The sequence below is a fragment of the Biomphalaria glabrata genome, chromosome 4, assembly GCF_947242115.1.
Source record: "Biomphalaria glabrata chromosome 4, xgBioGlab47.1, whole genome shotgun sequence".
Classification (NCBI taxonomy): Eukaryota; Metazoa; Mollusca; class Gastropoda; family Planorbidae; genus Biomphalaria; species Biomphalaria glabrata.
Genome location: NC_074714.1, coordinates 22,677,345 through 22,705,240, shown reverse-complemented (window position 1 = coordinate 22,705,240; position 27,896 = coordinate 22,677,345). Strand labels below are relative to the sequence as shown.

At 33.9% G+C, this 27,896-nt stretch overlaps 2 protein-coding genes across 5 annotated transcripts; one reads left to right on the top strand and one right to left on the bottom strand.

Annotated features, from left to right (window-relative positions):
* Positions 1-208: 208 nt before the first annotated feature.
* Positions 209-4,002, top strand: LOC106053689 (uncharacterized). Its single transcript, XM_056026106.1, has 3 exons — positions 209-291; positions 1,336-1,431; positions 2,035-4,002. Exons 2-3 carry the CDS (start codon positions 1,429-1,431, stop codon positions 3,451-3,453), a joined length of 1,422 nt encoding a protein of 473 aa, XP_055882081.1. The 5' UTR covers positions 209-291; positions 1,336-1,428; the 3' UTR covers positions 3,454-4,002.
* Positions 4,003-8,042: 4,040 nt separating this feature from the next.
* On the bottom strand, positions 8,043-26,052 carry LOC106053648 (baculoviral IAP repeat-containing protein 3-like). 4 transcript variants are annotated; one of them, XM_056026105.1, is made up of 7 exons: positions 25,921-26,052; positions 19,115-20,509; positions 17,599-17,774; positions 14,852-14,909; positions 13,738-13,845; positions 12,375-12,485; positions 8,043-9,082 (listed from the first exon to the last, which is right to left on the bottom strand). In XM_056026105.1, exons 2-7 carry the CDS (start codon positions 20,448-20,450, stop codon positions 9,018-9,020), a joined length of 1,854 nt encoding a protein of 617 aa, XP_055882080.1. In that variant the 5' UTR covers positions 20,451-20,509; positions 25,921-26,052; the 3' UTR covers positions 8,043-9,017. The 4 variants fall into 4 exon arrangements, with proteins under 4 accessions (XP_055882080.1, XP_055882076.1, XP_055882077.1 ...); XM_056026101.1 differs by having other exon boundaries at positions 8,043-11,590; positions 25,921-26,051; XM_056026102.1 differs by lacking the exon at positions 25,921-26,052 and adding an exon at positions 25,432-25,520 and having other exon boundaries at positions 8,043-11,590.
* Between the last annotated feature and the right edge of the window lie 1,844 nt (positions 26,053-27,896).

Genomic DNA, 27,896 nt, shown 5'->3' with positions numbered 1-27,896 from the left:
TAAAGCTTTAATGTTTAGTTTGCTACACATACTGTACCTTAAGTACATAAGGCTCAACTTGTTTTCACGCCACAGTATTAAGTTCAACTTTGATTAGAAGAATACGCATGCTCTCGGTCCAGTCCAAGGTTCAAAGGTCAGGTTTTCATCTGAGGGAACTATTGGGATATTAAGTCATTGCATTTTCTTTTCTACTAGAACTAAGAGAATGAATTGTATGGATTAGTTGAGAACATGTAATCATGTGGTCAACACTTTAGCAGCGCACTCGACTATTCTGTATATACGGAGGTAAGATTGTGGTTGTTGATAGTTTGTCTTTTATATTTTCTGATATTCGCTCTGAAAATAGTGAATTGAATCGGACATCATGATATTTTAGATCATTCAAAGTTCTGATGCAACGGTTACTTTGTTCTTTTCTGAAAGCGAAAAATCTAATTTTTAAATCAATTTTTCACCATTTTTACAACTATAAATAGTAACAATCACTCACGAGCAAACATAAATAACAATTATGAAGTAGTTATTCATATTATCAGGTGAACTGTATAACGTATACATCGCCGTGAAACAAAACTAAAGTTTATATTAGATTTTTTTTTACAAAAATGATTTTTTTCTTGAGGCTTGGATTAACAGATTGATCCTAAAAACAATTAGATCAATTAGATACTCATTATAAGACATCAGTTAGGCCAGGCTCACATCTAACTTCACATTCACTTTCACCCATCCATTGGTCTGCTGGACCTTTGGGGCACCACACAGGATTTGTCAACCTTCTTTCTCCATTCTTCTATGTCATTTGCCTTTGATACAATTTCATTATGATATTCTTTCTGAAAATATTTTTTACCTGCCTGGGTGGACCACTTCTGATAGAATTTAATACCGATATTCTTCTGAAAATATTGAAACCCGCCTTTTTTCCTGCCTGGGTGGACCACTTCGGGGGCCGATTCTGAGTTTGTGTTTCCACATAAACTGTCTTTGTAACATTGTTTTAAGTCAGAAATGTGTTTTTTTTTTAATGTTCTTTGAATATTTCATTCTTATTCAAATTTCTTCCAGCCTCTTTAAAAGGCAATATTGATCAAATGTAGATTTTAAGCATTGAAAAAGTTGATTTGTTAACTGAAAATTAGTTAATATATATCTACAAACTTTATTCTTTACATATTGCTTTAACTTTGTGTTCTGGCCTTTGTGATAAACATATTTAGGCCTATTCGTATTTTGTCAACGTGTAATATTACAATGTTGTTTTTTTAAATTTCATTGATCTATTTTATTTCTATTTTATTTCTAGTCTGTTTACTCGTTATTTTACAGAAAAACGGAAAAAGAAAGTGAGAAAGTAGTGGAGAGAAATTGAAACTACATCGACAGAGCTGTTAGTGAAGTGGAAGGTTATAAACAAACCTCATGGTAGGATTTATGTTTTAAAATGTGTCTCTATTGAGTTTTATTAAGAGTTCAAAAAATCAGAATGTATATTGAAAAGTTTCTATTCAAGTAGGGACAAACGTTTATTGCATGTTTTAATTAGTTTGTTTGATTGCATGGTTTAATTAGTTTGTTTGATTGCATGGTTTAATTAGTTTGTTTGATTGCATGGTTTAATTAGTTTGTTTGATTGCATGTTTTAATTAGTTTGTTTGATTGCATGGTTTAATTAGTTTGTTTGATTGCATGTTTTAATTAGTTTGTTTGATTGCATGGTTTAATTAGTTTGTTTGATTGCATGTTTTAATTAGTTTGTTTGATTGCATGGTTTAATTAGTTTGTTTGATTGCATGGTTTAATTAGTTTGTTTGATTGCATGTTTTAATTAGTTTGTTTGATTGCATGGTTTAATTAGTTTGTTTAATTGCATGGTTTAATTAGTTTGTTTGATTGCATGGTTTAATTAGTTTGTTTGATTGCATGGTTTAATTAGTTTGTTTGATTGCATGGTTTAATTAGTTTGTTTAATTGCATGGTTTAATTAGTTTGTTTGATTGCATGTTTTCATTCTCTTGTTCCTTCTAGGAGTTGCAAGTAAATGACAAACCTCGCCTCAGAACTAATGAAAAGAAATATGACGTCTGTACCTTTGAATTTAAAGCAGTAACATGCTCGTCCGGTGTGAGCTCGTCTATATCACAGAAAACAGATGTCATAAACCAAATAGTCATGCCATTAGTGTTGTTGATGACAATGCCCAATTTTGTAATAGTCTTATGGTACACTGTCATACATTGTAATGGAAGTTATCTTAAAATGCTGTCTGTTTTTACCGAGAAGTCTGTCTTCTCTGGTATGTCTTACATATGGAGTATGGCCAGAAGCCCGTCTCCTGTAATCATTTGGTCTCTAGTCTTGTATGGCGTGTATGCCCTGGCTATGATGAAATTATTACCTGGCCAGATAGTCTTTGGACCTGTAACACCGAAAGGGAATGTTCCAGTCTATAAAGACAATGGCTTCCTATTTTTTGTTCTAACCATGATATTGTTTTGGACATTGACTCTACTCCTGCGTCCTTTTGGAATCTCACCATCAATGTATTACGACAAATTTGATGAGATGATTGTTGCCTTAAATGTCTGCAGTTTACTTTTCTGTTTCGCTCTGTACCTCAAAGGAAAACTGGCCCCATCGACTACTGACTCTGGATCATCAGGGAACATAATATTTGATTACTACTGGGGCATGGAACTGTATCCTCGAATATTTGGTTTTGATGTGAAAGTTTTCATCATCTGCAGATTTGGCTTGATGATTTGGGCTTTGATGGTTTGTATTTACGCCGTGAAAAGTTATGAGCTTCATGGGTTTGTTGATTCAATTTTTGTTTCGGCATTGCTGCAGATTGTTTATCTGACCAGGTCCTTTTGGTGGGAAGCCGGCTATCTCGCTACTACAGACATTATAGTAGACAGGGCTGGGTTTTATCTATGCTGGGGTTGCATGGTTTACGTACCTGTGCTTTACACGTTAGTTACATTTTATCTGGTCACACACCCAGAACATTTAGGCTTGCCAGTTAGTGCCGTATTGATTCTTGCTGGCCTGCTCAGTCTCTATATCAATTATGAAGCTGACTTACAAAAACAAAAAGTTCGCAAGACAAATGGAGAGTGTTTGATTTGGGGACAGAAGCCACACATCATTCGTGCCAAGTATCAGCTAGAGACTGGTGAAACTAAAGAGAATATTCTGTTGGCCTCGGGGTGGTGGGCTGTCTCCAGACACCTCCATTACATTCCAGAAGTAATTATCACATTAATGTGGTCTTTTCCCGCAAGGTTTGAGAATCTTCTGCCTTATTCTCACATCTTTTTTCTTCTCATACTTCTAATACATCGAAGTTTTCGAGATGATCTAAAGTGTCGTCAAAAATACGGAACATACTGGAGGCAGTATTGTGAGAAAGTACGCTATAGAATAGTGCCTCATTTGTTCTAGAAGATAATACCTAAAAACATAAATAAGAAAGTAAAGTTGTATATTTTCTTTTATATTTGAATTACATTTGTCAGCATCATCGCACAGTTCAACTTTAATTGGTTCTTCTCTCGCTAATTGATTCGTTTGACTGTGCTCCAAGATCCACCTCCGCAATACTCTCCACGGCGATCTACGTGTGCGATGCTTGGAAGTTTCCACACAGGTCTACAAGAGGCTAAACGTGTCTCAGCAGAGTTGAATGAGAAAGGTCCTAGATATAGTATACCAAGATCATGTCTTCAATAGAGAAATCATTTCCAGCACTCGCCCCTTAAGTTGTGAAAGAACGTCGGTAGAGATTCACTGAGCATATTCTTAGACAAAACACGTTCACCAGAGACAGTCATAACACGAAAGCAAAAAAGAGGAACGCGATAACAGCGCCGTCCACGTATAACATGGCGTCGCAATTTATTAGAAGAACTCAAATCTATAAGTACTAGCTGGAAGGAGGCTGTAGGGTTCGCAACTGACCGATCTCTGTGGAGAGTTCGCCACTGACCGATCTCTGTGTATTGTTCGCCACTGACCGATCTCTGTGGAGAGTCCGCTACTGACCGATCTCTGTTGAGAGTTCGCCACTGACCGATCTCTGTGGAGAGTCCGCCACTGACCGATCTCTGTGGAGAGTTTGCCACTGACCGATCTCTGTGTATTGTTCGCCACTGACCGATCTCTGTGGAGAGTCCGCTACTGACCGATCTCTGTGGAGAGTTCGCCACTGACCGATCTCTGTGGAGAGTCCGCCACTGACCGATTTCTGTGGAGAGTTTGCCACTGACCGATCTCTGTGTAGAGTTCGCCACTGACCGATCTCTGTGGAGAGTTCGCCACTGACCGATCTCTGTGGAGAGTCCGCCACTGACCGATCTCTGTGTAGAGTTTGCCGCTGACCGATCTCTGTGTAGAGTTCGCCACTGACCGATCTCTGTGTAGAGTTTGCCACTGACCGATCTCTGTGTAGAGTCCGCCACTGACCGATCTCTGTGGAGAGTTTGCCACTGACCGATCTCTGTGTAGAGTCCGCCACTGACCGATCTCTGTGGAGAGTTTGCCACTGACCGATCTCTGTGTAGAGTTTGCCACTGACCGATCTCTGTGGAGAGTTCGCCACTGACCGATGTCTGTGTAGAGTCCGCCACTGACCGATCTCTGTGTAGAGTTTGCCACTGACCGATCTCTGTGGAGAGTTTGCCACTGACCGATCTCTGTGTAGAGTTTGCCACTGACCGATCTCTGTGGAGAGTTCGCCACTGACCGATCTCTGTGTACTGTGTAGAGAGCCTGACGTCTCATTTCAGTCTGAGTATCAGGCAAATTAGGTTTCATTGACTTTAATGTAGATGCGACTTTAAAGTCTTAGCCATTAAAGTAGCCAAAATTATTTTGAAAATTTTGAGTCTTAAAAAGTTCAAGATGTATGACATGTCCTTTTTTAAAAAAAGCAAATAAATAAATTGTATTTTATTGTTGCATCTAAAGTTCTGGAAAGGTCTATATAAATTCTACATGAGTTTTCTTAATCGAAAAAAACAAAACAAAAAACAAAGTTGACTTTTTATAATCCTGTTCCAGAGCTAGTAACGAAATGTTAAGAACCGTTGAAGTTATGGGCCAACTAACTAACAACTGGTCTGGGTTATAACACCGGCAACAAAAGTCGAGACTGTCATTTTTTAAAGTAAAAAAAAAAACCGGCAACAAAAGTCGACATAGGACGTAGCTTGCAGCACCGGGACGACTCAATGGGATCTTTCCTCAGGAAACGGCTGTACCAAAGTTGATCTATTTCGATATGTTTACTTGGAAAAAAAGAACAAGTTGAAACAGTACTACAGTATACGATTTAAGTCCTTCAAAGGCCATGCAGGATATTAAATTTATGAAGTAAACGTATTCATAAACATTGCAAATAGAAATATTGGAAGCCTAACATGTAACATAACAAGGTTACAAAGATAGTTTGTGTGGAAACACAAACTCAAAATCGGCCCCAAAATGGTCCACCCAGGTAGATAAAAACGCAGGTTTCAATATAAGAATAATATTCTACCAAAGGCAATAACTGACAGAGAAGAATAGAGAAAAAAAGCTTGACCGATGTCTCTGGCTAGTATGCAGTTCACGCGATAATATGGAAAACTACTTATTAATTGTTGTTTTAAATTATGTTCCACTTATATGCGTATTAAATAGATTTTTTCCCTTTTTAAAAATTTTTTTTTGTAAATGTAGTAGTTAGTATGATAGAACTTATTAAACTTAGCAATACATTTGTAAAATATTTTTTTTTTACAAAAAAATTAAAGCCGTTTACATAAATGTGATAATAATATTGTAAGTAGCCACATCGCTTACTAAATAGACTTCTGTGTTGGTTACTATTAATAGTGAATAGTTGTAAAAATAGTGTATTTTTATGAAAAAACTGCTTGCATAGTTGATTTTAAAAATTAAATTTTTCGCTTTCAGAAAAAGAAAAAAGTAGCCATTGCATCAGAACTTTAAAAGGTCTAAAATATCATGATGTCGGATTTTCATTATCTTTTCTAGTTTACGAGACGGGACGGACGGACAGATAGACCACACAGAAATAATAGCGTCTTTTTCCCTTTCGGGGGCCGCTAAAAAAGAAGATACTTTTATGAAGCTATTTGGTCGTTGTGGTGGCCACATGACATCTTCGTGAACCGTGGACAACAGAAACAGATGACTTTTACATCATCTACCCCATAGATCACATGGTCTGAAAGGGGAACTTTACTTTTTATTACTATGCTCTTAATAACTAATGAATGCTAGATTAAAAAAATAGAAACATTAAGAACTGTAGTCTAATCTAGATGAATGGATCTGGATATATACCAAATATATGGTATAGAACATCTTCTTTAGATTCAGATAACAAGACAGAGCGCAACATTTTCTTGAAAGTTAATTTATTTATTTTACTCTTTAATTAATAAGTGCGGAAATATCCGATGGCGTATGTATTTTTAAGATAAAAATTATCCAGGCATCCTGTCAAAATTAAATTTTAGAGGATAAAATTTTAAATACTTATAGCGGTCAAACCAAAGTTTCCCGTGTAATTGGCTGGTAATTAATTTCCCATTAGATATAAAAATATAGACATAAACTATCAAAGTTCTAGGAAAATCGTAAGGAAATTATTCGAGATGTCCCCAGGTTTTTTGCTGTTTCCTTCTTTTTGTTTCTTCCCATATTTATATTTGGCTTTTCCTTTAAACTCTTATAAGTCCAAGAATGGAAACACTTTTTGACGATAATAAAATACTTACATCGGATCTTAGACCAAAATATTTTCAAATCTATCAATATCATTCATAACCTTTTTTAAAACCAAAAGACAGAACATTTACTTACACAGTTTAAATGTATCCAATACACCCATGCAAAATGGAACAATGTCGAAAAATTGGGACACTTTCATTTCAAATGAATTTAATAGTTGTGTTCATTTGATAGATGCCAGAAGGTCAATGGACTTACATGTATTAATTGTTATGTTAGCACTGTTTGACTTTTACATTTAACATGAATTAAACATCAGTGCAATTTTCCAGGTGGATATAATTACACACCTGCAACGCTACAAAGAAATTCTCATTAAAATATGTTCCACCAGAAAACTTTGAAAAGAAAGAGAAACTCCTAGAAGTTTTTTACAAACATCTTTTGGTTTCACTTTCAGTTGCGTAGCGTTGCTAAAGGCGCGAGTGGGGTGCGGACAACATTCAGGGACATCCCATTCTCAGAAACAAAGAATTTTTTTTTTAATTTAAAAGATTTGTTGCATATTTAACAGTTGTATACCAATCAATGGATGAATGTAATTACCTATATGTACTATTGTTATAAGAAAATAAGGAATACACTAGGACGAGGTTATATTGAGATTACACTGTGAAGAAGTGATTTGGAAGGAAATCACACCTAGTTAACATTAACCTTCTAAAACCTCTGAGAAACTAAAATCGTTATGTGCTTGTATCGACTGAGATATTTCTTGCCATTGTCTAGCTGCAGCCATTCGCTGTTTTAGACTCACCAAACGTTGTTGTTTCTAATATATTTTCATATTCGTCAATACTCATCTTCCCATACAACAGTAGAACAGTGTTTTCTCAACTGTGTTACGCGAGGCCTGAATAGGTGTTCCACAACAAAAAAAATAATAGCTAGCTAATAGACCCCCACGTGAATTAATCTCTCTAAAAATACTAAGCAAAGGGTTCCCCCTTTACTATATATTCAAAATGTCCCAAGTGTTCAGTTAAGGGAAAAGTTCGGGAAACACTGATGTAGTAGAATAAAAAAAGGCACGTTGAAATTAACAAAACAAATAGCAATGTAGTTTTAATCTTTTATTATTGCACCGAAATAAAAACTATAAAGGACGACAAGAAAAACGACACCAAAATATAACGATGAAGAATTATGTAAAAATTTCCTAAAACCAAACAAGACAAAACCACATAAAACATATTGTACATTTCACGAATACATTAAAAATATTTTTAAAAAAAAGAGATAATGCCTCCTTTATAAAACGTACAGCACAGTTTTCTTTAAAAAATTAATGAATGTTACATGAACAACAACAATGAAACATTTATATTCCCATCCCCATCACCATTCTCCGAGAGAAAGAATCCTGGTTAAGCAAATGTATAGATCCAGTACAATTTTTAATATTCCAATGATAAGCCTTGAGATCTACACTTAAAAGACGATGCCTAAAATTTTCCTGAACATTAAATTATTAAACTCTTGAATCAATAAAGCCACACATTTAGATATTCCCAAAAGCGATAGTCCCTTCACGAACGTGATAGTCATTTCAAAACCGATGGTGGACCTAGATCTAGTTCTGTAGCCAAATTTAATTTCATTTAATTTTTTACTTGAAAAATGATAACGGTCAGTCTAGAGTATTCCCCGTGTGGGCAACGAGCTAGTAATTCTTTTCTCTGCGATAGACATAACTTTTAATTTTCTAGGAAATACATTAGAGCCATTTTTGAGATCAGCTGACCATGCAGGTTCCTGGCTGGTTCCAGTTTCCATGAAGTTCTGACTTTAAAAGTGATATTGTAAAAATAAAGATAAAAAAAAGTAACCCATAACGTCATTAATATATAATTGACAAAGTCTATCTAGCCGCTAGCCTATATTTATTTCTCTCTAACACATTTACTTGTATATCTTATAATAAAACAGGACGGTAGATATTTGAAATTTGGCATAGTTCCGGGGAGGACTACGACAAAACCCTAGGGTGTCTGGCAGCATATGCGTCACCCTGATCGAGATGATCCATGGTAACAGGCAATAGTGCACTGTAGGGAGGAACACTGGTGCATTTTATTATTAGTGCATATGCACGGCTCCATCCAAACTACGACCTTCGATGCCGTAACTTTGGAGAGAGCGTTGAGTCAGTGTCACATTTCTGACATGGGTGACCAGTCCTATACTGAGTGGTAGTGAGGAAGTATCTAGAAGATAACAAGATGTCTTATCCCGTTTCTTGTAATAACACTGTAGTATAGCACTTTCTGATCTGAAACGAATCGGAGTTCATGTTAGGGAATCCTTTATATGAAAACATTTCTTTGAAATTTTAATCAGTATCACAAATGATAGAGATGACATAGCTAAATAAACAAAATATCTAAATATGAAAAAACTTACGATGATGAAAAATAACCAGCACCACAACTATAAAATTGACAAAACCAAAAAAAAAAATGTACATCTTTTGTTAAAAAGGGACAAAACTCAGGTACAGATAACGCTGTGGGAAACTTACTCATTATAATGAAATATTACTATGTCACCAGAAGAGCAAAGAACAATGTTATTTCATTTAGTATTGAATTGGAATTTTCTTAGCTAAAACCATAGGAATATAGACTAGTCATTTAAGAGAACAAAATGCAAGCATGTCACATTTTATCTTTTTATCCCACTGATATACATAAATCCTGATTATCTTTCAACATATTGAAACCAATTCTAATTTACACGTGAATAGCTCGCAGATAACATAATGTTATATGATCATGACTAATGGAATGTATTCAAGCATATCATAACCATAACTAGTGAAATGTAAACAAATGAATATTTTCAGACCAGTAGGCATGCGTTTGAATCCTATCACGGAATACACTTTGACACCTAAAGTTGGCCATTTATATATATATATATACTTAATAGGGTACAATAAATATACTATTATCGCGCAAGAATAGACAAAGTATACGTACGTAAACGGACTGTACAGAGATACAAAAGCGATTAGAAACCGTAAACCAGAATTACACGGACTCCAGATGCTCTTTTAGAATTAGATACATTTTCACGCGTTGCTATGCTATTGTTATCGAAAAAGCTACGCAAATATTATTTACATTTATATATATTTTACTTTCAAAAATTAGAACAGTCAAACCAAAGTTTTCCCCGTGTGAAGAAGAGATAGTCATTCTTTTCTCAGCGATATACATCAACTTTTAAATTTCTAGGAATTCTACAAAACCGTTTTTGAGATCAGCTCTCCAGGTTCCTAGATCCAGGTTTTTGCTGGATCCATTTTCATTGATCCAGGTTTCATGAAGTTCTGACATGAATGGAGGTATTGTAAAAAAAAAAAAACAAAAAAAAGGCAGTTGTACTATAGTTCTTTGTATACAATAAAATAATATAAATAAATTTACCTGAGAAATGAAAACGTTATTGCATAGTGACTAGAGTTTAGCCAACGAGCACGCCTACTTCAATGAATCGTTCTTATATCAAGTAATATTCAAAATGTATACGAAATCATATTTCAATGGGAAAAGTAAGTGCACACAACGCAAATTCAGAGGATAAAAATATGTTACAAAATAATATAGTTTAGATAAAGTACAAGAAATACACTTCTTAGGTCTTACGATGTGTAGGACAGATGATTAAAAAGTCATCTGTATCTATGGCCGACGGTTAACAAGAGTCTCATGTGGTTAGCACAACGACCAACTGTTTTAACTTAACAACAGAGTAGGGATGTCTCAGAAGTGTTCCGAAAAATCCCGAAATTAAAAATCCCAGTGTTTCCCAAGATTCGAACATAAGGTTCAAAAGCCAAACTCTGTACCATTAATCCCCGTAACATCTATAACCTTATTAAAAATATTTTGTCCACATCAAATGTATGTACACCTTTCCCATACCGCGTTTTTCTGATTAAGATTTAGAAAACAAAAATTTGGTAACTGAAACATCAAGAACTAAATAATGGTAGAAATAATAAAATGATCCCATCAGTCAAGATCGTTCATTTTAATTGCTACCCCCCAGAAAGTTTAATTTATAATTTTCAAATAAAGACCAATTTAAAGATTCATGGGTTTTCATTAGATATATAAATCAATAGACCTATAATATGAAATAAAATAAAATAAAAGTAATATTTTGTAGTACTATACCTAATAATAACGTCGATACAAATTATTACAATAGTTTTTCACTATAAGTCTTATTTCCATATTATCACCAATAACCAACATGAAATTTAGAAAGATAGAGGAAATTTTAATGAATATTATAAGCGAAAAAAAAGATTCTTGTTAAAAAATGATGAGAATATCTCTTATTTCTTAATTGTATTACAAAATAATTTACAGACGTATTTAACCATGACCATGACAGTTACAAGGATTAATAAAAAACCTGAAATATACTTGAAAGTTAAAAAAAAAGGATGAAAATAAATCAATAAAATCTGCGATACTGGCATTGTGTTTTTCTAATTATATGCAGTGAAGAAGACTTATAGAAAACTTGGATAACTGCGGTACAAACGAATGCACTATTCAGTATTTTTAAGAAATGATTGCTCTTGCTATGCCCGTAACACGACTGCGACACACTGGACAGTCCACTAAGGCACACGAACAGTCCACACAAGACACAAGGTGACCACAGGGCAGAAACACCACGGACACGTCTTTGTCCAAGCATAGTTTACAAACCATCTGCTCACGGAGCTGTAAGTTCTCTTCTTGTAAAGTCCTCATTAGATCTGGTGAAATCACCAAGAAATTAGCTTCATCATCATCATCATCAACAACATCATCATCATCATCAACATCATCATCATCAACAACATCATCATCAACAACATCATCATCAACAACATCATCATCAACAACATCCTCATCATCATAAAAAAAACATTAAAAAAAAAACAACAAGCGAAATAAAAAAAAAGCTTTAAAAAAACGCTTATCCAAGGGAAAGAACTTCGCACGTAAACAAAATCTCTCAATACAGTAGAATAATGTAGAAGTTAGTTGTTTTACTCAATATGAAACAAAATAATTAATTGCAAATAATTAATTTTAAATAAATGTTTTAATTGATTCATGTTTTGTTAGGTACAAATAAACGTTCAATTATCTCAAGAGTTCCAAACCCTATATATTCAGCCGTATCTATGAATACTGAAAGATTAATCTTGCATTGCCTTCTTAATATCAAACAAACAAAAATTAATTACCAGTTAATTACCAGTAATTAATTGACTAATTGGTTATTTTTTTTATCGATTCGTGCTTTGTCTATGCACATGAATGATTGTGCAAAGTTTCAGCTTGATCCGGAAATGGGTGTGTAAGAAATAACGTGTACACACTTTTACTTGACAGACAGACAGACAGACAGGTAGCCAGAGCTGATATAGCCTTTGTAAAAAAAGAAAACTAGATAACAAAAAAAAAAGAGTTTGTGCTTTCCTTCAAACTTGCGTCTATGATGTCTACAGCTGTGAATGACTATTTCACAGTGCAATGCATTCCATTACTTACCAATGTCTGTTTGTGTATTGTCTGAACTGTGAGGAATAATCAAACTTTTTTCTTTATGTTTACCTTCTGTCTCGAGTTTGTCAATCAAACTTTTGGCTGAAAGGAAGTCCTCTAGAAGGAATAGAAAAACAAGAAAAATATATAAAAAAGCTTATATTTAGAGTAGTTTTATCAATTAGTTTGGATTAGCCATATAATTAAAATTGTAATAGATCTAGACTGGCAATATTTAAATCTGTGCAATTGTATTTGTTTAGCGCTTTTTCATGCTGTTAGCGTTCTAGATACGCTACGATTCTATCACTTTCTGGACCAGTTGGAAAGTGGAAAGAGGCAGTAGGAGAAGGAAGAGTATATCTGGGTGATCGCTTTTAAATTCATTTACATAACAAAAAGGTAAAAAGAATGAATTTGAACTCAAAACTAAAGCCTCCTCAAGCCATTACACTAACCACTATGCTATGAAATTGCTTATGAAAATAGAAGGTTTTAAAGTTATCTATTGTTAGCTTCAAACTTAAAAGCAACAAACTCCAAAGTATTTAAAATATTTCCCCATACCCTTGTTCGAGATACCAAATAATATAATTATTTATCAATATTTAATTAACTAATTAATTATTTGTTTATTATTGATTCTTGTTTTGAAAGGAAAAATAAATAATCGTGCAAAAATTTCAGGTTTGATCCGAAATTGGGAGTGTGAGAAATAACGTGTACAAACTTTTTACCAGACAGACAGAGTGAGTTGATATAAGCTTTGTAAAAAAAGGATTTCAACAGACAATATCACTACCTCAGCATGACTATTAAAAGAAAACATGAGAAATAGTTCATATACTACAATAGACTACGTCTTGAAACTAGGGAAGTAGTAGAGACACAGGTGACATGCCTACATTTACAACGCTTTTGCTTTTGCTTTTAAACGACCCACTGCCTATGAAATGTTGTTTTTGAATATATATGTGTATAAATGTGTTTATACATTATGCATCCTTAGTGCTCTACCACATCAATGTTTTCTGTTAACTCCATTATAACTATGTCCCATTCATATTGCTATTTGACTACTATACAGTTACTATTTTACCACATATTATCTACTTTTCTTTTTAAACGTATTTTTGTTTGTAGTATATATGAATGATAAAAAGGCTTGAATAATTAACTAAAAAAGACTAAACGATTCTCTTACAACGAAAATGTTAAAATTGAATTTTCAATTAAATGTTTCTAGATTTTGAACTCTAAACGTGACAGACGGACAGACACACAGAACACGAAAAAACCCAATTACTTACTGGGACCATTCAAAAATTCTAGTAAACACATGTAAAAAGAAAAAAGATGAAAAAAAAACCTTCTTGTTTTAACATTTTCGCTATTTCAATGACGTCATTGACTTGAAATCCCAGAAGAATAACAGAATTCACTGCTGGATCACGACGTAGGGCAGCATCTTCTTTGTCTGAGGAGAAGAGTGAGTTTATATTAGATATGGTCCTTAGTATATCTTATGGAATCATTTGTTTACATAATAGTGTTTTTGCATAGTAAATACAATACTATTAGACAGTCACTAAATTGAATATATAAAATAAATTGGAATTATTGATTTTGTAACACTATAAAATAGTCGTGATAATTTAAAAAAAAGGCGTTGGTTTGTTAAGTCGTAAAAAGAAATAAAGTATTTTTTTTCAACCCTAACCTATGTAATATATAATTTAATTTTTAGATCTAGATCTAGTAATTAAACCTCAAAAATAAGTACTCTCGGTTCATAATTATTATTTTGCAATTTTTAGAAACATAATCTTATATAATACAGACGTTACTTCAAAAAAGAAGATGATTACGTCCTATGCGTCATGCATTTAGTCATGCATATTAACCAATGACATAATCTAGAAAGATCTAAAGAATCAATCTATTTAAATGTACATAATCAACAGACATGAATTATTTCGATATAGGATTTTTGAAACATTATCGCAATGGAGACTAACAGGAAATGGCTTTGTTTCATATATTTGCGTGAATATATATAGTTCTGTGATTAATAGCCCATTCTAAAGAAAATTCGAGAAATGATTTTGGTTTATTTCTAAACTTTGAAAACTAAAGATTATTACTTTTCTAAGACAGAAAAGATTGATTGGGGCGACTTCCCTTTAGACTTTAGAGCTTGAAAAAGAGTTACGTAGGCCTACATAAAATTCTTTATATAAAGGTCTGTGAATCGATCAATCGTGGATAAGAATTTGTTTCCGGTTTCCAGTCTAGATATAATATATTTAAGTCTATGGTCTGGTTGTTTTTAAAAGTAATAAAAATGAAAAGGGAGATGTTAATATTTTAAGTAGGACGATACTAAGAGTAAAATTATATTTCAATGAAGTGACTTATTAGAGAATAAATTGTTAAACACAGGAAACAAAACGTGTGTGCTAATTAAATAAAAAAAAACTTACCCATGTTTAAAAAGTTTGATTGAGGATCTAGTCTTTGCTTTATATGGTCAATAGTTATCTGTAAAAGAAGACGATTATAGTTTACTTACTATATAGTACAATCTTTAATGCTTAACAAACATTCAAATCGAATCAAATCATATTTCTTTCACTATTAAAAAACGTATTGATTTGACAATAAAAAATTTAGATATATTTAGAATTTATTGTCATCATTGTTCTAAGTATCAAGTAATAATTGAGCCCATATGATATTTTAATAGATAGATAGATAGATAGATAGATAGATAGATAGATAGATAGATAGATAGATAGATAGATAGATAGATAGATAGATAGATAGATAGATAGATAGATAGATAGATAGATAGATAGATAGATAGATAGATATAGATAGTCGATCAATAATCTATAAGAAAGAAAACAAGAGAAATGACAATTTTTTTTAAATTTATATCCTCGATTTTATATCTTCCATCCTGTCCTCGTTTAACAGTGGGCCACAGAAACAGATGACCTTAACATCATCTGCCCTATGGAGCGCAAGGTCTAAAAGGGGAAAAGTTTTACATACTTTAGTGTTCTAAGTTCACACTATGCACTCAAAAACTATTAGACTTCCTGTGATAAATGTAATTCAGAGACTCAGTGTTTCATTTATGTCAGATAACTATGAATGGAAAGCTTTGTTTGGTGTATCCGGTGTACAGACTCTAGAAAGTGTGACCTAGGTCACTGTCATCTCAAATGTTTATGCTCGTTCACGTGTAGCACAAATTATATTTAATGACGTAGTTTAAAAAAAAAAGGTTGTTCAATATGACGTCAATGACGATGTTTAGTGTGTCTGTTTATTTTAAAATCTCTCACACAATCTAGCCTTTTTATTTCAATTTCTTTTATCAGCTTGCAAATTCTTCATCAGGTAAAAAAACCAACAACTTCAATAATCAAAAAAAGAAAAAAAAAACCTGGGTTGACACATATCTCGAAAGCAACTCTAGTCATTTCCTAGAAATTCGGCAGTTTATGTATATCTTTTTGAAAAGCGTTACTTGCTAATTGGCCTGTGTTTGACAGTTATAATTTTTTTAAAACGTATAATAATAAATTTAGTATGAGGGTCTGGGTAATTTATATCTTGAACATACATCAAAAGATTTCAATAAATAAATACATTTTGCGTACTGTGTTACAAGTCTTGATTTATAGGCATGCCATTTCAATCTTAAATACTCTGAGTCAGGGGCGTAGCTAGGAATTTTCTATCGTTTGGGAGCCCGGGGGTTTGATCTCTTTGGATGCCCCTTCATTTTGAACAATATTTAATTTTTAATGTAAAAAAACATTCATTTGGGGGTCCCCCTCAAATGGAGGCACGGGGGGATTTTCAAATTCTCCCCTCTCCTCCTCCTCCCACCCTAGCTACGCCACTGCTCTGAGTAGATTTATTCGCTCAACAGGGGTTGGATAAAAATGTTTCATTTTTTTGAACATCTATCACTCATTGGTTATTTAGAGCAAGATATTCGCTCTTACAAAAATAGTTACCTGGTTCATAAAGAAAAAATTGCCTTTAAAAAACAATAAACTTTCTTTTTTTTACTTGTTTTCTTAAGTTTTTCTATATGGTACTTTCTATCGCCATGTCAGTCTGACATTATTGTGTTCTCTTGTTTTTCTATGTTAGTGCATTATATTGCTTAATACAACCGGATCTTAAAAAATTCAAAAATGTAAACAAACAGGAGATTACTGTGTTTAAAATTAATTATACAATTACACAATCTTGTATAAGAACAAATCTAACATTTTGTTAGTGATATTACAATGAGGAGGCGCTGTGAGTGAACGGTCAAGTGCTTGGATTCTGTGGTACTCCAAATACGAAATATTGGTTTAAACTTTTATTGGCTTCATTATTTTAAAAATAGATATATGTAATGAGTCCCCTTTCAGACCCTGTGATCAATAGGGCAGATAATGTAAGGTCAACTGTTTCTGTGGTTCACGGTTAAAGAGGGTGTCATTTGGCCAGCACAACGATCAACAGCCTTTACTTTCCCCCAACTAGTGTCAATTACCCATTGGACCTGGGTGGACTCAAAGGCGCCCAAAAATCCCGAAATTAAAAATCCCAGTCTCTACCAGGATTCGAATTCAGGACCCTCAGTTCGGAAATCAAGCTCAGCTACCGCGCCTCCAGATATATATGTATGTAATAACTGCATTTAATTCTAACATTAATTTTTGTGATTTGAGAGTTGTTTTTTTTTTAATGTGTTCTTTTGTTTTTCATTTGATTCATTTTTTCATTCAAGTCCGTGAAGGATTGAAGCTAGCCTCCAGGGCTAGTGAAAACAGTTTGGCCACGGAGCTTGATTTCCACTTGTGGTAAGGATTTAACCAAATATTCTTCGCTGTGTCTACCTAATCAAAGTTTAACAATCAAGCCGATCAAGGAAAACCTGTTTTTTGTGTCGAATAGGCATGCGTCCGTATTGCAAATCAGTTATGGAAAACCACAACAATGTTCATATATTAATATAACATTATGAAATGTGTGTGTGTGTGTGTATCAGGTCTAACAATTTTACATGATAAACTTCAACCCTTATTAACCTTAATAATTAATTTTTAAGGTAATGCTGAAATTTCAACCGTTTTGTTTCCCAATTGGTCAGTGATTAATTGTATTAACCCCCTTTTCATTGCCTGATATAAAGCTAAGGTTCAATGCTACTTGCCTGATCGAGCTGTGAGTGTAAGTCTTGAACAATGTCTATAAATTCTTGCCCCATCTTGTGTCTGAGGTAATAACATCTTGGGAACCATCGGGCGTGCTCCACCCAAACGTCGTCTTCTTCTTCCCAGTTACGCAGACCGCCTCCACAGAAGAAACAGCGAGTACAATCCCCGGAACCTGCAATACAAAGTGTTCAGAGTTATTTAAGAGCGAACACGCTTAAACATTTTATAGCACAGGAACCATTAGAAGTTCCAGTAAAACTTTTTCGTTCTCCTGGCAATCAAATTATTAAATACAATTTAAATATCTTATATAATCCTTTTACATGTCAATTATGAGTGAATCTGATGTGAATGTATATTTTGGTTTTCTATAGTTATTACATTTTGTATGGTGCAATGCACACATTGTAAGACAGTGGTAGTAGTAGTAGTAGTAGTAGTAGTAGTAGTAGTAGTAGTAGTAGTAGTAGTAGTAGTAGTTGTAGTAATAGTAGTAATAGTAGTAGTAGTAGTAGTATGTCTTATCATGAAATTACATTTTATTTGATCTTTTGCTTTTCAACAAAACACCACGAAATTCAAAAATGAACAGAGCATCTAAAAACTCGAAGAATAGAAATTACGAATAAAACAAATTCCTATAAGAATAAATTTACACATTTAAATCCTAATATAGAATCGTTACAATTATTTGTAATGCCAAACTAGTAGTTTGATACGGGGCGAGACTATCTAGCAATATAGTATTTAGCTGCCGAATCGCGGTGTCTTGGGTTCGAATCTCGGTGAAGATTATGTAAGTATTGTTAGGACGCTCTAGAGTTCCCCCAACTCTAATGGGTATCTGACGTTAGTTGGCCAAAGTAAAGCTTGGTCGTGGTGCTGGTCACTTGACACCATTTCTAGGTCAAAGAAACATATGAGCATCATTGGTCCTAGAGATCGAACTGTCTGAATGTGGTCCTAGAGATTGAACTGTCTGAATGTGGTCCTAGAGATCGAACTGTCTGAATGTGGTCCTAGAGATTGAACTGTCTGAATGTGGTCCTAGAGATTGAGCTGTCTGAATGTGGTCCTAGAGATTGAACTGTCTGAATGTGGTTCTTTTTGTTTTAGTCACATAGTAACAAGAATCGATCTATCCCCTTTTTTCTGCTACATTGCATCCTTTTATTAATGTCTACAGTAACAAGTAACTACGAGGTAGATGAAGTCTTATATAATTTTGTTTTATCCACACATTCATCGTAGAACCATGACGTCATAAGTTAGAGATTTTTGTCTAAAAGTTGAAGAGTAGGTTAACCCATTTTAGTCTGGCCGTTGTCTGTCAGTAAAAAAAAAACATATAAATGAGTTACATTTCGCTAGACGTGTACATTAGAAGATTCGTTGGGGTGAATACTCTCTCAGCAAACTTGCACAAAAATGTTTGAAAAGACACACGGTTGAAGTCTGCAAAAAATACCCACGCCATCAAATATTGCAAGATTTAAAAAAACAACAACTTACCAGCAGAAAAGAAGCCAGCCTCCACAAGCTCGTCAGGAGTCAAATGATGATATCGTGGCCATGCTGCAAAAGTCTGCAGCCTTTTTATTTTATGAGCATATTCTGGACTCTTTGGTCTTTCCGTGATAATGCCCAGGTCAGAATATGTTGGACTTAGACTTCGAATTAAATCTCTACGGACACTGTCAAAATTGCCTCGTGTTTCTGATGTAGTAACAATTGTATTAATACTATCAACCATCAGGTTCTGCACAGATCTTGCAAAGGGTTCTTGTTGTTCTTGTTCTGAAGGTATTGTGTTGCTATTTTCAGTAGGAAAACTAGAGTTAATTTGAAGAGTATTTTCAGTGGGATGGCTAGAGTTAATTTGAAGCGTATTTTCAGTTGAAAGGCTAGAGTTAGCTTGAAGATTATTTTCAGTATGGTGAGTAGAGTTAATTTGAAGACCATTGATAGTATCTTCAAATGTTGATTGTAATACTTGGACTATATTTGACATTTCTCTAAGAACTTGTGGACAGTCAGGCGAAAGTAACCGATGAACATCTTGTATAACATCTTCTGGTCTCCAGTTTTCCTTTTCTTTGCCACAGTAGAAACACATCACCCTATCATTCACACCGTTTCCAATGTAAACAAAACCCTGTGCTGATAGTAAAGACGCTGATTTGGGAGAATTCTGAGGATAATCAGCAAATGTACTCAGCCTGTATATTTCATTGGCAAATACTGACCAACTCAATCCACGAACTGCCGCTGGGTGTGTCACTGTATTGTAATATATGAATGGATGATGCTTCATTTTTAACTGGCGAAATTGAAATAAATCCTTCAGTGAAAACGTTGCCAGACTTTCATGTGTTTTTTTTTCACCACCATTCAGTTTTTGATCTGATTTTAGAAACTCAATACTCTTGTTTTCGTAAACATTTATGTCTTTAAAAACGTGAACACTTTCAGCTCTTTCTGGATTTTTTAAAGCACCTAATTCTTGTACATAGATAGTGCTGTCTTCATTACCTCTGGTTACTTCGTTCGCCTCGGTCACTCTGATTACTTCGGATACTTCAACATCATTGTTTTGAATCTCTTCAGTTTGTGATTCGTTACGTCGATAACATTTGGAAAAAGGCTTGAACTTTTTGACTTCTTTTACCAGACGTCCTTTACAACTTGGAGTCATGTTGAAACACTTGGGGCTAGTGTGGTTGAATCTCTTGATTTTAATTAACCTTAGACGGATCCAATAGTTGTGAGAAGATTTATGACTCACCCATAAGTCAAGATGATACACTAAGCTTTGGTCCACAATGAAATGATGAATGCACAAATACATCCTAAGACTTCACTTTGCTTTGTCTTTGATATTTTGTTTTCTGTTGTTCCTCAATGTAGCTGTACGATTGAATGATAATTTAAATTGGTTATTGTGTCGATTATACAAAAAAAAAAGGACTAAAATTTATTTTGTCAGGGCCGGATTTAATTATGTGGAGGCCCCCTATACTTTTTCGCACGATTTAATACAAATCCACTTATTAATTCAAAAACAATACTAATATATAAACGCTTGCCATATTATAAAAAAAAATACTTGTAAATTAAATTTCATTTTTCTTCGAAAAAAAAATATAATTATAATATAACAATAAAACAATATTTTATTTAAAAAATGTAAAATTTCAGGATTCAAATAAAGTAGTGAAATCGGAGTAGGCCTATATTATAAGAGTACGAGCAGACACTTTGTAGCAATGGTAGTGTTGCCAACTGCAAGAGTTGAAGTATTGTTGGTAGAAATGCGAAAAAAAAACAATATTTAAAAAAAAAAAACGTAAAGCCCCTGACCCGTTGAAATATAGATTTTTCTCTTTTGTGGCCTTAGCTTCACCTACCCTCCTTTAAATCCGGCCCTGCATTTTAGACTCTAGCTTAATAAAAAGAAGCACTGCAGCATGTATATAGATGGCATATTTATACAGTCAGAATATAATTAACTGTTTGAAAATGTGTATGGCTTTTCAATTTTTTACCTAAATAAAAGAAAATATGTTTAAAAAACAAACAAAAAAACAACAAAAAAACAAAGCAGAAATGCTTTTATACTTATTTGTGACTGTAAGAATACAGTACTTTTATATATGTGTCTGGTTCTTCTATTCCGGCCTAGTAAACAAATGGGTCATTTGTCATTATAAACTTTACAGTCGCATTTTGTATCGTATGTAGCACTCTCCTTTTTTATGTTTTTTTTTAACGTTATATATACTATGTTATACTACTTTATATTTCAGAAAAAAAGAACAACTAAATAATATAGAAAGATAAAAATATTCGACAGTTAAATTATTACATGTATTTAAAAATAGATAACTTCTAAGTGGATCTTCCTTAAAATGTCCGATAAATTACAAAGTATTTATGTGTGTGATATCAGCATTGACACAGTATTATATATATATATATATCTCTGGTTGACGTGTTGTTTTTGTTTAGGATGGTGTATTTTTTTTTGGTTTTTTTTTTTTTGATTTCACTTCCAATGGGGAAATAGAACAATTCCGAGAACTTGATTTGATTATAGAATCTTGCGATGATGATAGGAATAAAGGAGTGAGAATGTTTGCACAATAATAATAAGGCTTGTCTTCAAGTCCGAAGATTAATGAGGAATGCAGTATTTCCCGTGGCTGCGCAGCCCCAGATGTGACCTACATATTTTGCCACTGCCAGGGCAAGCATAGCCATTGTCCGCAGGTGTTCGATTTAGATTTTCTTTTCGCCGTCTGCGTCTGTCCTCGGCTTGATTTCAAACGATTTATTCAATAGACGATTTTTAGCAATACTGGTAGACTGACATTGAAAAAGCCTAATTCTGGTGATATCAGCGGCATTTGTATAACTTTCAAAAACACGACAGGAGTGAACACTAGCGGATCCAGAACTTTGGAGTGGGGGGGGGGCGATTTTTTTCCAAACCCTAACCCTAACGCCCAGTAAACCCTAACCCTACGCATAAACGTGCATACAGAGCGCGCGCACACACACACACACACATATATATATGTATATATATATATATATATATATATATATATATATATATATATATATATATATATATATATATATAAATATGAGAATAAAAAAAGCAGCATTTCTCACCCTTCGGCCAAAAACAAAACAACTGGGGCAGCGCTATAAGGTTCTCTGGTGAAGTTCGGGGCGAAGCCCCGACGCCATAAGCGTTTTCTTGCTTTTTTGACTGCAGATACGCATTCTCCTGACAAGTACAGCTCATTCTTCACAATGTAGTTCGGGGCGAAGCCCCGACGCCAAAAGCGTTTTCTTGCTTTTTTCACTGCAGAAACGCACTCTCCTGACAAGTACAGCTCATTATTCATCAATGGAGTACGGGGCGAAGCCCCGACGCCAAAAGCGTTTTCTTGCATTCTTCATTGCAGAAACGCATTCTCCTGACATCTACAACTCATTACCCATAAATGGAGTTCGGGGCGAAGCCCCGACGCCAAAAGCCTTGTCTTGCATTCTTCTCTGCAGAAACGCATTCTCCTGACATCTACAACTCATTACGCATAAATGAAGTTCGGGGCGAAGCCCCGACGCCAAAAGCGTTTTCTTGCATTCTTCTCTGCAGAAACGCATTCGCCTGACATCTACAACTCATTACCCATAAATGAAGTTCGGGGCGAAGCCCCGACGCCAAAAGCGTTTTCTTGCATTATTCATTGCAGAAACGCATTCTCCTGACCTGAAGCTCATTATTCATACTATTAAAAACGACCTTTCGAATAATGTTGGACTTGAAAAATATTCTAATTTGAATTTATAGGCCCATAATACATTGCAAATAAAACCGATTTGTTCCTTGAAAAGATAGGATACCCCACGTATTTAGATTTTTGCTTTGAGGATCGCCGCCGAAAAAAAACTTATTCAATAAATAGTATTCATGAAAACCATAGTATAAATTGTGAGTTATAGTCCCAAATTTTTTTAGCTATAAAAATATCAGAGTAAAGGTTGGTGACTATGAAAACGTTATTTGAGTTTAGAACTCATCTCAATCATGACTTTTATACTGAAAAATTTCGTTTGAATTCTAACTTTTCCAATGCAAAGTCTTTCTTAAAATACTTATGATAACTTCATGTGAAATTACAAAAACTCTGTCTGGAAATGGGAATGGCGGTAGAGTGAAAACGATTAATCCTCTCTCCTTTACTAATTTCTGTTAAAGATTGCATTTGGCATTAAAGAATAGGTATGGGGCGACTCGATATAAGAATTTAATTTATAGTATATATAAATTATATTAGTGAGGAATTTTTTAAATTTTGTTGATTTAATTTTTTAATTTTTATTGATTTGTCCGATGGGGGAAATGCGATTGCATGTATCGCCCCTCCCACCTGGTACAACCCTTTTTCATTTAAATTTACTAATGATACAATTTGAGATTAGAGTGTGGTACGACATATTTACAATGGGTCACATATCAATACGTAGTTTATATTATATAGATATTCAACTAATTTTATTCAAAAACTATGATTCTCCACAAAAATAGGACCGCCCCCCCCAGCACTCAGAGGGCTAGAGTGAGGAGGGCAGTACATGCAACCGCCCCCCCCCTCACCCCATCAGAAAGGGAGCGAGATAATATAAAATTTATATATTAATTCAACTAATTTTGTTCACAAACTATGATTTCTCCATAAAAACGGACCGCCCCCCCACTCAAAGGGTTTAGGTGGGAAGGGCAGAAGAGGTATTCGTCCCCCCCCCACCAATCGGCAAACAAGGAACGACATAATAGAAAGATCGGTTAAAATATCAATAACAAGTTACAAGGATATAGATATTTGATTGATTTGTTAGCAGGCTGTGATTTCTACCAATAAATTGGACCGCCCCCCCCCACTCGAAAGTGTAGGGGGGGGCGGGATTGATACCATCGCCCCCTCCCGACCCCACCAAATCGGCCAACATACTAGAGGGGGGGGCGAAATAATCTAAAAATAGGTTGAAATATAAATAATTAGTATATATTTTTAACATAAAAATAAATTCGTATACAAATTGTGTGAATCCTATACTAAAGTTCGTCCGCCCCCCCTTCGGGGGGGGGGGGTCGGCCGAGTGGGGGGGGGGGGCGATCGCCCCTACCGCCCCCCCCCCCTGGATCCGCCAGTGGGAGTGAACTAAATATAAAGCTTTAATAAGTCTTTCTGAAAATAAATGTAACTAAAACATGTTAAGCTCTTCTAATATAAAAATAAACTATATTATAAGTATAATATACTAAGCCTCACTATAAGAAACTGAACTGTCTTATGAAGGGAGCACATTTGGATAACATTTAATTATGATGGGAACTTGCTGGACACACGAGTTTTTTTTCCTTTTTACACATTTTTATTTATTTTCAATGAAACCATTGCTCCTGGAAAGAGTACAACGTTGAGTAGACAATACCTCGTCAAATCTCAACCAACAGCCTCACGCTCTGCTCCATATATTTTCAAGGATCAAACTTAATGATTAGAAAAGTAACAAATGAAAGAAGCAAAAAATGCACTTGATCTTCAAAGTGATTTAAGTAGATATGAAAGGAGGGAAGTGAACACACACCCCCCCCCCACCCCAAAACAATCCATCAGGTTTCTACATGAAATTAGACTTTTTCTTTCTAATAGCGCCTCTCTCCAAATACAAATGAATAAATAAAAAAAAAACTGTAGTACATTGTAGAAACAAAATCTAAACTTAACATATTAACCTTTAACATTTGTAACGGTTTACCCAGCAGGAGTCCTCTAGGAACCCAACTGTTTTAGTCAATTTTACTATTGCTATTTGCGGTAGATCACTCAAAATTAGTAGTTTGTGGGTTTCATAAAACTAAATTTAGGTATATAAATCAAAAGAACATTAGCTATCACAATTAGAACAAGATAATTAAAAATCAGACTGGAGACCTGGCAGGACCCCCTCTTAGTATGTTAAGGGAAATGTTGAAACATTCCAAGCATACGGTACTACCATCAGTCTCTCCAACACCCGTATAATGTCAGTAGTAACAAAATAATGTTAGCAAGGCTTTTATTTGTATTTGTTGTTTTCAAAATAGAGCACAGTTTAGATTATACGTGAAGAAGATTTCCAGCAATCAGACTTTATAGCATAAAACATAAAGTCTTTGGATTTCGTTTATTTACGCCATAATGACATTAACCTGACTTTAAAAGCAAAAAGAAGAAACTATATATATATTTTCTTGTTAAAATGCTTACAGTTCATTCCGAGCTACTCTAAACTCCTACTTCTGTTAATATAAACATGATGTAGATCTTTCTGAACCTATAACGTAATTAAAAGATAATAATGACTTAGCTATATGAAAATCCAAATATTTCTATTAATAACTGTTTGGGATATTCCCAATAGTTCTGACATGTCACATATTTATGTCAATATACACAGGTGTGTAGGTCGTCACGTGACCCTAGCGCATGTGGGTTACGAATAGTACGTTCAGTTTGTCTACTTTCCTTTTTCAAGATGGAAATGGTTTGATGTAACAAGATTACAAAAGAGATATTGTATTTTCACACCATCTTCTAGGACCCCTCCTGTTTAATCTATACTTCTGCTATTTGATACGCAATGAAGGTAAAAAGGCAAGTTTCAATATTTCCAGCACGACTATCAGAACCTATGAACTATTAAGAACTGCTATTGCATATCTTTCCACAATAAATAATTATTCTGATTGTTCTTACCTGGGATCACACACACACTCGGGTCTTCCTGACTCTTGTCTGATACTGGCAGCGTGAGATGTCTAGATGTAGACAAAGAGATGAACAAATATTGATTGCAACATCTGTTGCTCGTGGTGAAGAGAGGCTGTCTGTCACTTGTCCCAACCGCTAAGCCGTTTCTCATGGGCGTTTTATATTATATTATATTATATTATATTATATTATATTATATTATATTATATTATATTATATTATATTATATTATATTATATTATATTATATTATATTATATTATATTATATTATATTATATTATATTATATTATATTATATTATATTATATATACATATATATATATATATATATATATAAGGCGAAGGAGCCGTTACAGGTCATGCGAATGTGATAAAATGATCATATAATTGTTTGGAAACTTTTGGATAAAGGTGCCGGTAAATAGACTCTAGAATAAGTGGTCCCTTTAGGTAAAGCGATGAGAGTAGCTCGACGCTAATTAATTTGAATCTTTAAGATGGAAACACTGCTGTTAATGTACAACACTAACAAGTGACAATTAAATTTTGTTTAACAAAATATACACAATTATATGCACACAATATACATTAAATTTTAAGCATAACAAGCTCCATTTTTTCTTAAAACTCATTAGTACTCGTAAATCATATAAGAGATAACAAGAAAGTACATGTCACGATAAAATATTACTAAAGTATTGCTCCTGTCTTGTTATGCAGTTATGATTTTGATTACTATAAAATAGAAAACAAAAAACACTTTTAAACGTTTTTTTTTAAATATGCATTTTTAGTACAAAAAAAATGACTTACATATTTACTTTAAAACAAAATGGCTGACTTTCAGAAGACAAAAAGCTGCATCTAATCATTTCACACTAGAAAGTTTCATAAAATTTGATTTTCAATTATTTTCTAGTCATAGGGATCTAAACGTGACTAATGGAATGACGGACAGACAGAATACACAAAACTAATTGCAAACTTTCCTCTTTGGGGCCGCTAAAATAAATCTTTAAACTGCTCGGCCATTGGTCAAGATATACACATTTGAGGCTTTGTATTTTTCAGCAGTTTTAATATTTTAGATTTTAAAGCAATCTTCAATTAAAAAAAACAACATAAAATTGTAGCAGCTCGACTCTGAAGATCTATTGTTCTGGCATTTGTATGTTTTGGTTTCTGTGCATGTGGAACGCCTGGTCCAACTGGTTGCGGTCATTAAAATACCTCCACCTCCCTTACTCTCTGTTGTTTTTTGTTTTTTTTTAACAGCAACTAAAAAATATGGACTGGTTTAATTTTTACTATGTAAATGTCAAGGTCGGCTGTTCGTCATTTTGATGCTGAATGAACTTCATTCACAAATCGTAATCAAACATTTAGCCACGTGATAATATTGATAAAACAACGAAAAAAAAACTGCCACGTGACAGCCTGTGTGTATTACGTAATTTGTATAGAAGAGAGAGAATCACGTGGCTAAATGTTGTTTGTTTACGATTGGTGAATGAATTCCATTTAAATATTTTGTTAGAAATTAAAAACATAACAACAACAATGACAATATTTATTAATTTTTGAAGTTTTTTTTAAATACTTATATATACAAATAATATTGATTTATTTATATACAATACATATTAAATATTAGAATAATGCAAGTAAAAAAAATATAAATCATAATATCTAATTATCTAAATCATCCGCGATGAAATCGGTCAAGTTTTGTTCATTACACAACAAAACATTATAACGATAGCTAACTGAATGTAATACGTACGACTGTTTCACTCGGATGTTACATGTGAAGTTGGCAAGAGAAAGTTGGATTGTATTCATTCAGTTCAAGAGAACAAGTGGTCACGTGACTATTCGTGATCACAGCGTCCCTTCTACTCTTTGTATCACTTTTGCTATATTTAGAATAGCACAACACACAAATTATAGTCCTTGTTT

What these genes read in the sequence shown, in the direction of transcription:
- LOC106053648 (XM_056026101.1), bottom strand. Translation starts at nt 20,450, where the DNA reads ATGTATTTGTGCATTCATCATTTCATTGTGGACCAAAGCTTAGTGTAT. An exon ending in GGCTGGCTTCTTTTCTGCTG is followed by an intron (nt 17,775 to 19,114) that starts GTAAGTTGTTGT and finishes TTTGTATTGCAG; the next exon opens with GTTCCGGGGATTGTACTCGC. An exon ending in CAATACACAAACAGACATTG is followed by an intron (nt 11,591 to 12,374) that starts GTAAGTAATGGA and finishes TGATTTCACCAG; the next exon opens with ATCTAATGAGGACTTTACAA.